The sequence below is a fragment of the Pituophis catenifer genome, unplaced genomic scaffold (genome assembly GCF_029215685.1).
Source record: "Pituophis catenifer annectens isolate HBS135680 unplaced genomic scaffold, rPitCat1.0.hap2 SCAF_3, whole genome shotgun sequence".
Classification (NCBI taxonomy): domain Eukaryota; kingdom Metazoa; phylum Chordata; class Lepidosauria; order Squamata; family Colubridae; genus Pituophis; species Pituophis catenifer.
The window spans coordinates 172595053-172608296 of record NW_027256883.1 but is presented as its reverse complement, the minus strand read 5'-3'; the positions used below and the strand labels follow the sequence as shown (position 1 = coordinate 172608296).

Below are 13244 nucleotides of genomic sequence, written 5' to 3'. Positions count from 1 at the left end.
ACCATGAAGGGCTTCAAATTGGATATAATATTTTTCCTTAAAATATTTTCCAATTAAAGAAAAATGTTTTTCAAACTTGAGTGGAAAAGGATAACATACCTCCTGAAAATATAAATATGGAAAACTGAACTAATATTTTATTTCCCTTGGGTTGATGATAAACCAACTTTTATTACAGGTCCCTTAGAGAAATATATAATTTATATTAAGACACTGTTGTATGTTACTCAGAGTCATTTTTTGTGAGATGGTGGCCTTAAAAATGTGATTAATAAATGAATAAAATAAAAGATATGCTATTTGGTTTATAGGGCGGTGTGATGGCTGTGGTTAAGACACTGGGCTTGGCTTGTCAATTGGAAAGCCAACAGTCCAGAGTCAAGACCTGAGCACTGTGCAACATGGTGAACTCCTGTCCTCACCCTAGCTCTTGCCAATCCAGTAGTTTGAAAGCATGCAAATGTGAATAGGTAAGTAGTTACCACTTTGGGAGGGAAGATAGCAGCACTCTGTGATGTCATGCTGGCCACATGACCATGGAAAATCTTTGGACAGTACTGGCTCAATGGCCTTTGAAACAGAGATGAGTACCACCCCCTAGAGTTCGCAATGACTAGTGGTGTAAAATTCACAGGGACTTTTTTTTAAAAAAAAATGGTTTACACATTCATAAAAACATGGAGAGAGATAATTGATGGTGTTGATGGAAAATTGTTTAAATTTTCTCGATTTTTATTTCTTATCCTTTACTGTGCTTTGCATAATGTTGCTTAACCCAAAATGGAGTAATGTGATGGTATGTGCATATGTAAAAGATACTTGCGACTTTCAGTATGTACTTTGTTATGCCCAGTAGAGTAGGGATCATGATTACAGATATGCAACAGACACACTTTATTGATATTTTTCCAAACATTGCAGGCTCCACTGAGTAATATAATGCAAAACTGTATGACATGTATAGATATATATTATTGCATAGGGTCAGACATTCTCCGACATCTCTTTTTTTTAATCCTTCCACTGCCAAATCCCCTCTTTTTGCAGCCCAACAAGCTTGCTAGAAATCTAAACTGATAATTTGCTGAGACTGAGTCAAAAACTGGATTGCCCATTCTTGCTGAAGTTCAGGGGAAACTAAATCACATGGGTGCTGATATTTTACAGAGATAATATGATTAAATCCATTTCTGGCTAAAATCTAAAGCTGCTTTACTGGTTTCTAAAGTTCAACTGGCCTCTCAAAATAAGATGTTGCCTGTAAGCTTGTTCATTTTATAAATTCTTTTCTAAATAGCAATTATTTGCCCTAGCAACATTTTCCCCAAGTTTAAAGACATTGGACTGTAATATTGAGCTTCATAAAAACCAGAATGAAAGTTTCAAGAAAGGAAATCTTGTTTGGAAATTTGTCTTCCTTTCACTCATGTTCAGCAAAATAACTTCCCTATCTCTGGTGTAAAAAAAAAAAAAAAATAGCGGGCTAATAAAATGAGCAAAGAACTGTCAGAAAAAAACAGATTTATTGAAGGCTTATTTGGAGGATTTGGATGAACCAAATTTAGCTTTAATGTTACAATTGTAAAATATTAAAGACAATAGGAGACTATCTAGCCATCAGTAACCAATTGAAAAAGAGGAATACAATTTAGCTGAAATGGATGCTTTGTTGAAAAATGAAATGTTGTTTCTAATTTCAGCCTTCAAAATACTAAAAAGTAACAATAAAAGCCAACTCTCACAAAAAAGATATGATATTCACCAGCAGATATGATATTCATAGTGAAGTGCAACATAACAGATATTGTGCAGCAGGACACAATACAAGCAGTTGTAATTAAGAATTATATTATATTCCCCAAAAGAAATAAATCTCTTCCCTTAAAAGTCAAAATGAAAGACAAGTTCTAGATTGTAAGTAGATTTGGAAGCTGATGAATAGGGAAAAGAAAGAAGGTGAAAGAAGCAAAAGGAGAATAAAGGTCCTTATCCTAATCTATTTCACTTGTAATCAGAAAATAGGAAAAGCAAAAAATTACTTATTTTGGAGGGAGAGAGGAAGGCATTTATTTTACTGGTGCTAGAGAAATGAACATATATTTTCACTATTGGAAGTGCTGTAACCAAGGAGAGAAGATCAAACACAGCCCAAGTAAAAGAAACCAGGCAGTCATTCTCCATATTGTTTTGCTACTCAAATGTCAAATAAGGTAGGATTCTTGAAGTAAAACATGTCAGGGGCATTTAAATTCTTTGAGAAAGAACATCCAAGATATAACTTAGTTAAACAATTGCTCTCCTAGCAAAAATAAAACTAGTAAAACTATTTCCAACTACTGATATATAAAGTAAAAACATCCCAAAACACAGAAAAAAAATCTACCAATAAGTGATGTGAGCATTTCATCTAATTGCAAGACAGCTATGCATTTGGTTTACAAGATAGTTAACTGAAGACATCCTGCCTGACATTAGCTGGGTTTAATAAACTGTTTAATAAATCAGCATGACTTATCTGCATCAAGCACATTACTTCTTCCCTAGCTTTTTCCAACTGAATTTTTTTGCAATTGAAATATATTAAAATCCTGAAAAATCTACATTAAAATATCCTAAAACTGAGGCTATTCATATTTTTTTCATCAAAATATTGTGCATTTGTCACAATCATTAAAAATCTCCTGGATACTTAAATTCCACAGCATATTAAAAAGCCTTTGTCAAACATTCTAAAGGAACACAACTCTTCAAAGTGGGGAGGAACTACTTCCACAGACATGCAGCTGCAAAAGTAAATATTTTCCATTCTGTTTCCACTTCGCTATTCCTTCAAAATGGTACTAGTAAGTTTACCATTAACCTAGTAGCATCTCCTTCTTTCATGGCATACCCAAGTAGCCTGTCAATGTGTGCTGCCTTGAGTCAGTTTTTGACTTCTGAAGACTGCCTGCAATAGTCCCTGCAGTTTTCTTGGCAAGTTTTTTTCCAGAAGTGGTTTGCCATTACCTGCTCCCTAGGGTTCAGTGAGAATGACCGTCTGAAAGTCACCCAGTTGATTCATTCTAGATCTAAGGCAGGACTACAACTCATGGTCTCCTGATTTTTAGCCTGGTGCCTTAACCACTATACCAAACTGGCTCTCCACCCAGAAGCCTACATGAGTCTTATCTCACCTATCATGTTTTTCATTCTTAGATTAAATGATCTTAAATGAATGATTATCTTGAACATCACTGAATGGGAGCCCCAACCTATATGTGGATTCAAACCAGGATCTCCCACTTTTAAGACAGCAAACCTTTATTTTGCACAAGCATTTTGTAAAATGGAAAACCTTGAGATCAAAGCTTTTGGGTACTGAACCAGGATTTAAATATGCCAAGTAGCTTAGTCTCCAGATATCAATAGTTTTGCCTCAAAAAAGAAATCACCCCTCTGTTCAAGACTGGGATCAAAATGATCCTAACTGAATTTTTCTCTCTTCCAAAAAATATCACAAAGCAATCACAAATACTCACAACATTTCTTCTCCGAAACTCTATTTGAAGGCTTGCTTTCTTGGCTGTAACTGTTACCATTTATGTTGTCTGGGATGGCAACAGCATCTGCTGACATTGCTGCAAGGCACACAATTCCTCAGTTTTGGATCACCAAATTCCTTCTAAGGACACTCAAGGGGTTAAAAAAAAGAGGTTGTGAAGTGTGAAATTATTTTCTAGAGAGAAAAGAAATAATAGGCATAGTCTACTCTATGAGGTTCCTTCTTGCTGGGATCCCCACCCTCCTCCAGAAAAAGAACCTACATAAAAGTTCTTAGTCAAGGTCAACACAAGAGAGAATCTTCTAATAATTATAATTTTCCCACAAGGCAAAACATAATCCTGCATGAATGTAAATATGAAGGGGGAAAAAATTAAATACGAAGAACGTAGTCCTCAAAGGGAAGGAATAACGATGCCCTACATCTTCGTTTACAGCCTTATTCTCCCCGGTAGGAATCCTCCTTCAAACTCGGCACGAAGGACCGCGGCGGAGATGCCACGCGACTACTGATCGAGATCGCCGCCCACTCTTCGGTCACTCCGTCTCCGGTCCTTTCTCCCGGTCCCTGCAGGCATACCTGCGAAATTCAGCACGCCCGCGCCGGGGACAGCAAGGCCAAAGTCTTGGGCGGACGGGCGAGCGGAGCAGATCCAGTCCGCAAGAGAACCTTCCCGGGAGCGCAGCCAAGCCACGGCCAGGTACCCGGGCGCAGGTGACCTTGTTCCCTCCCAGGCGGTGGGCGGGCAGAGAGTGGCAATTCTTCGGAGATGCGGCTATGCCAAGCGGCGTGAAGGCCAAGCAGAACAATGCCGGATACGCCAAGACAAGTGACGCAAAGGAACTCAGAAAAGAGAGAAAAATTTCTAGGTCAATGGGAACCGGATTCATACCTGTATTCGAGGCTGCATGAATGGAGACTGCAAATGTATTTTACCAAGAGAAACACTATGCGGAAAGAAGCCAATTCCCTACCCCTCGCAGAGGGTTTAAACACCCAGGTATGTATGTGTGTTGTATGCATGCATGCATGCATGCATGCATGTATGTATATGTGCTTGTCACGTATTGGCTTTCATTCACTATGCGACACTTGACGTCCTTTGGTAATATTCGCTTCCTAGTTTGAACTCAAAAAGCAATCCGTGGATGGGGACAGGTGTTCCCATTCACGAAGTCGTGTGTTTGAATGCTTAGAACGAAAGTCAAAGCGAAATTATTCCGTTGTCCTTTGGAAAGGAGGCCACCAGAAAAATCCAAAGCGGTCGACTAAGCTGGGGAAGTTAAGAAAACACTCCGGAAGGAGGCAATTGCGAATTACTTCCGTACTGTTGCCAAGACAAATGTACCGACACGTCCCTACAGCCGCCAGACTTTAAGAGTCATTGGAAGGAGGCTTTAATTTTACGCATGCGCAAAGAGGCGCCTCAGCGGTAGCTGCAGCTACCGAAAAGTTAACGCTTCAAGAAAGTGGGCGAGCAAAGGCGGCGCCTGGGTTGCGTCACACCCCCCTCAGCACTAGCGTCAGTTTTCTGCGCAAGCGTACTGACAAAAAGCGCCACGAACGGATGTTTATCCTGATCCTGCCGATGAGAGTCCTCCCGCGATTCTGATTGGCCTCTCAGGCAATTGTGCATGCCAGGAAGATGTAGAAGCGACCAATAAGGAAGCCCAAAGGGAAGGGCTACGAGGGTTGCCTGGCTGCCGGGAGTTGCAGCCATTTTTGCTGCAGGGAGGCGGGGAGGGGGGGGGGGCGGCTGTTAAATGAAGCCCGGCCGCCCACGGCAGGATCGCTACAGATCAGGCAGCGATCATGTTGCGGCTGCGTTGTAAAGCGCGGAGTGGGTCCTTTCCGCTTCCCGGCCTCACGGCGCATTCACGTCTACACGAACTCCAGGCCGTGATCGCTGCCCTCACCGGTGTCCCCATCCAGGCCCAGCGCCTGCTGCTCGGCTTCCCCCCCTCGTGCCTCGACCTCAGTGATGTAGAGCAGCGCCTCGGAGAGCTGGGCATTCATTCGGGTAAGCGGAAGGGTCTTGCCCGGGCCCTTAGGCCGTTCCCGGTGAGCGTTGGGTCTCGCCCCCCTCCCATCACGAGGTGCCTCTCTACAGAATGGGGGAGATCTGGAAGTGGCTTCCAGTCCTGCTCTGCTGTTGTGCTTTCTGGGAGTCGAACCAGGAACCAGCTCTCCAGTTAAAATTGTGGGACGAAATCTTTTCAGTCCAGGTCATTTAATTCGGTGTTTTCTGAATTCAATCCTGAATGGGATTGAACGGTGACTTTATAATTGTTAAAAAAGGAAGAAAAATGCTGAATGCATAGAAATGAGGAGAAGCCGCTTTTAGCTTGTAGAAATCTGGCTTCGTTGTTTATGCTAGGATGCAGTTGATATGTATTGAATGCAGATTCATGGCTGGTAAGAATTGAAATTGAATATCTTTTCTCCTAGGAAAAATAGTTCTCCTGCTTGGTAATAGTCCTCTTTTTTATAGATATATTTAAAGATGTGCTTCTCAAGAAGAAAGCTATCTTTAAGATATTTTCTCTTTGTCATAACAGGAAATTGCAAAGCCATGACACAAATGTTTTGACATCTTATATTTGTCTACATTTGGCAGCACCCATCAATTATATTCCACAATTTTGCTCCTGTGTGAAGCATAGCTTCCCTGTCTTTGGGAAACAAGATTGCTATAATTTGTACTCTCCTGCATCTTTCTAATGAATGTGAATTTTTTTATATGGAAAATATGTCCAGATTAACTCAATTGTTCATTCACAGGTATTTTTTTTCTTGGTGAAATGGGCTAGGTAGAGTTTGGTAAAGAAATTTGTGTTATAAAATTCTGTAAGATATATTCTTTATTCTATTGGCTACAGAAGTAATATATAAGAATTCACTCATTAGATTTTTTTCTTCCTTCGGAAAGCCTTATAAAGACATTTTTATTGCTTGCCTCCAACTATCTCTAATGTTAATGATTGCACCTGATTTATATCTAGTTCCAAGTATGAGGACTCCCTATTTTGAGCAGATGTTAGACTAGCCAATCTCCAAGATCTCTTCCAACCGTATGATGAATAACTTCATAGTATTTTCTTTGATGAGTGAAATACTCCATATCATTACAGTAATCACTGCAGCAATAGGAATATTATAGCCATATGACATACTGAAGGAGAGATACCTGAAAGAACCATGATAGAATCATAATATAATGTTATTGCTTTGTTCTATTTTTTTTTCTTGACAGGTGATACTCTAATAGTTGAAGAAGATGCAACCAAGCCCAAGACTGATTCATCTATAGTTACAAAGCGGACTGTTCCTAATTCAGTTAGAGAAGCTGTTCCTGTGCTTGCCCGAAAGGTGGTTCCAGCTGACAACTCATGTCTTTTTACCAGCATATATTATGTAGTAGAAGGTGGGGTTTATGAACCAGGCTGTGCCCCAGAAATGAGAAATCTCATTGCCCAAATTGTAGCAAGTGACTTGGAATCCTATAGTGAGGCAGTCCTAGGAAAAAGTAATCAGGAATACTGTGACTGGATCAGAAGAGAAGATACATGGGGAGGTGCAATTGAGGTTTCTATTTTATCTAAATTCTATCAGTGTGAAATTTGTGTAGTTGATACCCAGACAGTCAGAATTGATCGTTTTGGGGAAGATGCTGGCTATGCTAAACGGGTGCTTTTAATTTATGATGGTATTCACTATGATCCACTTGAGCGTAAAATTCCCAACTCAGACGTTCCTCCCCAGACAATTTTTTCCACAACTGATGACATTGTCCTTGCACAGGCTTTGGAATTAGCAGATGAAGCCAGAAGAAAAAGACAGTTTACTGATGTAAATCGGTTTACATTGAGATGTATGGTTTGTCAGAAAGGATTAACAGGGCAAGTGGAAGCCAGAGAACATGCCAAGGAGACGGGACACACCAACTTTGGAGAAGTGTGAATTTTTTGTGAGGTTGGTCATGTTTACTACGTCACTGATCCAGAACAAGCCTCCAGATTATTAAATAAGCTATATGTAATGTTACAGATTCGTTCAAAGTTTGAAAGTCCTAAATTATGGCTGATATGCACAGGGTTGCAGTTGATAGTGTAAAATGTTTACAAGAGTGCATGCAGTGGTGTCATATTTTCCAATTATCTTGGAGTATTCTTTTGCACAACTAAGAACTAGAGATAACAACTGATACCAACAGGTGTATCAACTCTTGAAAAAGAATCTGAGCAGCTGCTGAAAGAATTTCTCTAACACAACTGAATATATACATTGCTGTAGCTAGCTAGGCCTGCATCAAGGACTTTAGATGAAATAAAAATTTCAGCTCCAGTACTGGATTTTTGATTCTGGAATCTATGAAATAGTTAAGCTGGTTCCATTCATATCTGAAAAAATTACTTGTACCTCAGTTTTGTTCATGTGAAATGTGTATGTTTTTGTAATTTAAAGCAGTAATCCCAAAGTTATCTTATTTGAAATTGCTGATTTGGAAAACTGTGTATAAAAATAAGGAATGCGAGTTACATTTTCAGCAGTGTTAGAAAGTAAAGTTACTAATAAATTTGGATAATTCCATAGTGCCTAATATACCAGTATACATTAATTATATTTTTTAAAAGGTATAATCTGTTGGGGTGTTAATGTGTATAAATAATAGGGCCTTCAAAATTGTAACAAACCCAGCAATATGAATCAGTGTATTCATCATATGGATAAATAATATATTGTAGCTATAATATTTCAAGGGGAAGCTGTTTCATAACATCAGATTGTTAAATTTAATGTCAAACCTTAGGGCAGAGTGGTATGTTTCCAAATTGTCCACTTTTCTAAGTATTGCACTGTCCCTGATAACAATCAAATTATTCTCTTTGAAAGTAGTATATCATAGAGAAAACCTTCAGATGTGGATACACTGGAGGTAGAGGAAGGGAGGAAAAGGTAATTGCCAACTGGACTGGTGCTTCATATTAAAAACAAAACTTAGTGACCTGCATCCAAAATCACAAAGTGTTGGCTGTTGGAAACCATTGCACTCTGGTCTGATTTGTTACATAACTTCCGTGCACACATTCTTTCACTGTTGTAGCTCTTAACTGAAAAACTCATTCACTATTGTAAGCCTTATAAGCATGTGTGTGTGTGTTGCATACATAAACACAAATGCTGTTTGCTAATAAGACATGTTTTATGAATAATATGGTTTGCATGTGGTAGAAAAATTATACTTAATCTGAGGGTTTTTGTAGGCAGTAGAAAATGTATTGGGATTATCTGAATTAAAATAATTTACAAGTAAATAATTACAAGTAAAAGGAAAGGCTTTAGCATTTGAGAGAAAGGGGGAAATTAAAATGTGAGATTGTAATGATGTGTGGTGATCAAAACTGGTTTAATGCATGCTGACTTAGAAATAATTCAAATTATCAGAAAATGGACGTGGTTTAGCAATTTAGTTGCCGTCAGTGAAATAGGCATTAGGAAATGAGTAATTTGGATCTAAACATCTAATATTTCTTGGCACCAAAAGATATACTTGTACCTTTTTAAGGTCCCAAATGAATGCTTGGTTAATTGCTTTTTCCATTTATTTTTAATGTAACATGACCTATAAAATTTCAATCAGGCATAGGCCGGGTCTCATATCTCAACGAAGTTTGCTTTAGTGCAAGGATTTGCAACTTTGTGGGGCTTATGGATATATTTGGAATCTTGAAAACCAAGAATATAGTTGCAAAATGGCTGCCAGGGAGGGTTTCTCCAGTTTACAAAATGATAGCTATAGGGAAGTTAAACATCAATTTACCTGAACTTACACATACAACAGACCCCCCCCCCCCAAAAGTAAGAACTATGTTGCAGTAGCACATTAGTTTAAATATTTTTAAGAAAGATTATAATGGTATATTGCTTTGCAGTAAATCTGGTTCTTTAAAAAATAAAATTATTTTTTAAAGATGTATTGTAAACTACAGGTGTGTCAGGAAAGGTGTGTCAGGAAAGCTAAATGAATGAGATTACAGGCTATGTACAGGCTAGGCTATGTAACTTGTCAATATTCAGATTTGATTTGAAGTTCCTGATCTGAAGTTAAAGATTTGGACCTAATTTAATGTGCTGACAGTCAATGTGAAAATGCACTTTTTAATCAATTCAGAAATCAAGAGTGAATTTGTAACTGACCAATTCTGACATGCTGTACTTAAGGTATTTTAGGTTTTTTTCAGTGACTTGTAACACTTAACACAGTACAACTTAAAGACTTTTTTTGTATTTGAATCAGATATTTTGAGTTAGTTTCTGCTCTTGTATACTGAAAAAGTTCTCAATCTAGAAACATCAAAAGAGATCTGCAATCACTCATTTCCCCATATATAATGGGTTAAATAACGTAACTAAATTGTAGGTCTTAAATGGAAAACAATACTAAATTAAATTAAATGTTGATTTTAAGAAAGGGGATATGCACATCTGCTCAGAGTAAGCCCCAAAGTGGTGGACTTCCGGGAAAGTCTGTTACAACTACACTAGCTAGTTTAGAGATATTAAGGATAACTCAGTTAAGACTAATAAAGTGGTACTTTTGCCAAAAGCCTTAAACAAAACAACTGCAATTCTACTTGTTACAGTATAGGAAAATGTTACCAAACTCAGTAATCTGCATGCTTTTATTGGCCAAAAAGACTATTAGACAAGAATATTATAGTAATTTAAAGTTCTGCTTTAAATAATGAGAATAAAAAGTATAGGAAATAAAACCATTTTACAATTAATATTGATACTGATCTCTTTAAAGTCTAAAATAAGGTTAGTTGACCTTAAAATCCTGTACATATATACTTGGACATAAGTAGACACTGGAGATTGCTTCTCTCTATCAGAGACACGCACACAGACAAATATGACCCTATTCAAGAATTTTGTATGGCTCAGTTGCCAAATATGGTTTGACAAATAGGGTGTAATTTATACAAAACATGGATGTGTAATATATTAAGCATTTAATCTGTAGCCATATATCTACATTTACATGGAAAAACATGATTGAAATTAATAAGACTTAGAGGAAGAAAAGATGTATTCCGAGACTTGAATATATTAATACACTAAGGCCTTTAAACCTTGTGGTTTGGGAGGAGAAATCATATTTGTTCATAGAGTGGCTGAGATTACAGTTAAACCTAGATACTGTATTAATCTCATTTTGTTTGCTGTAGAATTGATTACATGCACTTATCAAAGGTGATGAGAAACTGACCTGTTTATATTTCATTTAAGCAAAGGTGCTAAGGGAAGCTTATTTTGTATATTGTGTTCTATTAAATATTTTTAATTTTAGAGTGTGTACTTTTTGCATTTTTGCTTTAAGGTTTATCTGGAGACATGGGTTTAAATCACACTAGTTCACAAGCAGATTATTTTAATAAGTAAAATTTAAGTATTCCTATTTTACCATCAGTATTATAATTTTTAATTAAAATATTTTAATTTTTAAAATATAGCACAAGTTAGTTTTTATTGAACTATTGTCATAAATATGTTTCTCTACAGATGCGCACATACACATATAAAGATCATTAGTTGCACTGAAATACATTCAAGAACTAAATGTTTATATAAAATAAATCCTTGGTGGATTTAGAAAGAAACAAAAACAAATGTAATTTGACATGTTTCATTTAAATGGTGGTTATCTGATATCTTGTAAATTTGGACAATACAGAATATTATTTCCTTTTGTTTAAGTATGAAGATGGTATATTTTGGTACCAGATTTGGATTACTTTTTATCCTTGATAGCTATAAAAAGAAAGTCTTTTAAGCTGGTAAACATATTTTGCGATAATGGGTTGTAATACTTAAACATTACGATTTTCTCTCTATTTTAAAATGGCTACAAAACTACATTGGATGATTGCTAATAGAAACATGTAATAATCCAAATGATTTCTTATGTTACTTCTTAGCTTTTTTCTAGCAGTGTTAAAATTAATATTTTTGTTGTAGAAAGAAATTCTAGTCCTCCATATCTAAGTTAACTGGGAGATGAAATTTCCTGTTACATCATTTATTTTATAAAGGAACCTATTTCTACATTATCTTTAAAAACTTATTTGCACCTTCTTATGGGTATAGAAATCAATTTATATGAACTATCTGGGAGTAGAAGACTAATATCCATTTTTTGTTCTGGTGTCAACTTAAATGTATATATACAGTTTAATATCCTTAAAAGTATCACTAACTTTAAAATTCTCAGAAATTGAGAATAGAGTGCAATTCGAAAAGTGACAAATGATAACTACTATATAGTAGTTCTATAGTATTACTTGATTGGATTAAATGTTGAAGATGGGTTCCAAAATTTGCATATCTGATAATAGCACCAGCATTAACATTCAGAAATGTGAAAATGTATGTTTTAGCATATGGCCTTTTGTATACTTTTAGATGAGATCAGTGTATCAAATGCAGCACTTTAAAAGCTTGTCAATCATGGTTTATAAGTTTAGTGTGCTTTACGAAGGAATTAAATGGGTGCATTTTTTTTGTAAATTGGCATACATTTTAAAAACATCTAATTTAATATTTTTCAGTGGTACCACATATTGCAACAGTATTTCATGGAAATACATACTGTATATGTTCTGTTTAACATGCTGTCTTCAGTTTAATTATAGCAACACTAACATGTAACATGCATGCGTGTCCCACTTTGTATTCACTTGTATTTCTGCTTTCTATCTTTAATAAAAATTGATGCTGGTACATATACATAGATTACACAAGCTATTGCAAAATGTATTACAAATTATTCTTATTACCAAAAAATTCTAGGGTGTATTTTATGAAACTCGGCTGTTTTTGAATTGTCTATGGATTTAAATCAGTTTGAACTCTATGAAACTGCTTTATATTAACACTGCTATACTAAACAACTGTTCTTTTAGCATAAAAGAACAACTGTTCTTTTAACAGAGGTTCTTCCCATTGAGTATCTCCAGTGAAAAGGACTGAGTCTGGCTCTTACCCTGGCCCCTTTATGAGGGAGATGGGTGGTTAAGATATATATATATATATATATATATATATATATATATATATATATATATAGAGAGAGAGAGAGAGAGAGAGAGAGAGAGAGAGAGAGAGAGAGAGAGAGAGAGAGAGAGAGAGAGAGAGAGAGAGAGAGAGAGAGAGAGAGAGAGAGAGAGAGAGAGAGAGCATATGATCAAAAACCATGGTTTCTGAGCAAAAGGGCATCAACCATATTAATAGAATATATTATGCTTGCATAATATCAAGGAATGGATGACCACTGCAAAATTAAAACATTTAAAAATAATTAATTTTGGAAAGTTATTTTGAAAAATAACAAGATTAGATTGAGAATTAGCTACTTTTAGTATGTATTCATTAAAATATTACTCTAGTAGTATTATTGTCTATTTAAATGGCTTCTCCTCTCAAGATAAATCTTCCTATGATGAAATCAGTGGTGGGTTGCTCCCAGTTCGGTCTGGTTCTTGAGAGCTCGTAGTAAAGGCGGGAGGCTCCGCCCATCCACCTGGACGTTAGCATGAACGATCTCTGCATGGACAGAAGTGAGCGCATGCACGCTCTCCCATTGTGAACCAGTAGCGGAGGTAAGTAGAATCCCCCCTGGATGAGATACTTGAAGAGCAGT

General features: G+C 36.6%; 2 protein-coding genes across 2 annotated transcripts in view; one reads left to right on the top strand and one right to left on the bottom strand.

The window, feature by feature from the left end:
- PFKFB2 (6-phosphofructo-2-kinase/fructose-2,6-biphosphatase 2) overlaps nt 1-3615 on the bottom strand; it is a 30021-nt gene extending 26406 nt beyond the window's left edge. The window contains exon 1 of the mRNA XM_070939801.1: nt 3519-3615. Coding sequence (XP_070795902.1) covers nt 3519-3615 — 97 coding nt within the window. The remainder of the gene's footprint in view (nt 1-3518) is intronic.
- A 1674-nt stretch (nt 3616-5289) lies between these two features.
- Nucleotides 5290-11053, top strand: YOD1 (YOD1 deubiquitinase). The gene is made up of 2 exons (XM_070941559.1): nt 5290-5561; nt 6795-11053. The coding sequence occupies exons 1-2, from the start codon at nt 5354-5356 to the stop codon at nt 7499-7501; spliced, it is 915 nt and encodes a 304-aa protein (XP_070797660.1). The 5' UTR covers nt 5290-5353; the 3' UTR covers nt 7502-11053.
- Nucleotides 11054-13244: the final 2191 nt, after the last annotated feature.

What these genes read in the sequence shown, in the direction of transcription:
- YOD1 (XM_070941559.1), top strand. Translation starts at nt 5,354, where the DNA reads ATGTTGCGGCTGCGTTGTAAAGCGCGGAGTGGGTCCTTTCCGCTTCCC. An exon ending in AGAGCTGGGCATTCATTCGG is followed by an intron (nt 5,562 to 6,794) that starts GTAAGCGGAAGG and finishes TTTTCTTGACAG; the next exon opens with GTGATACTCTAATAGTTGAA.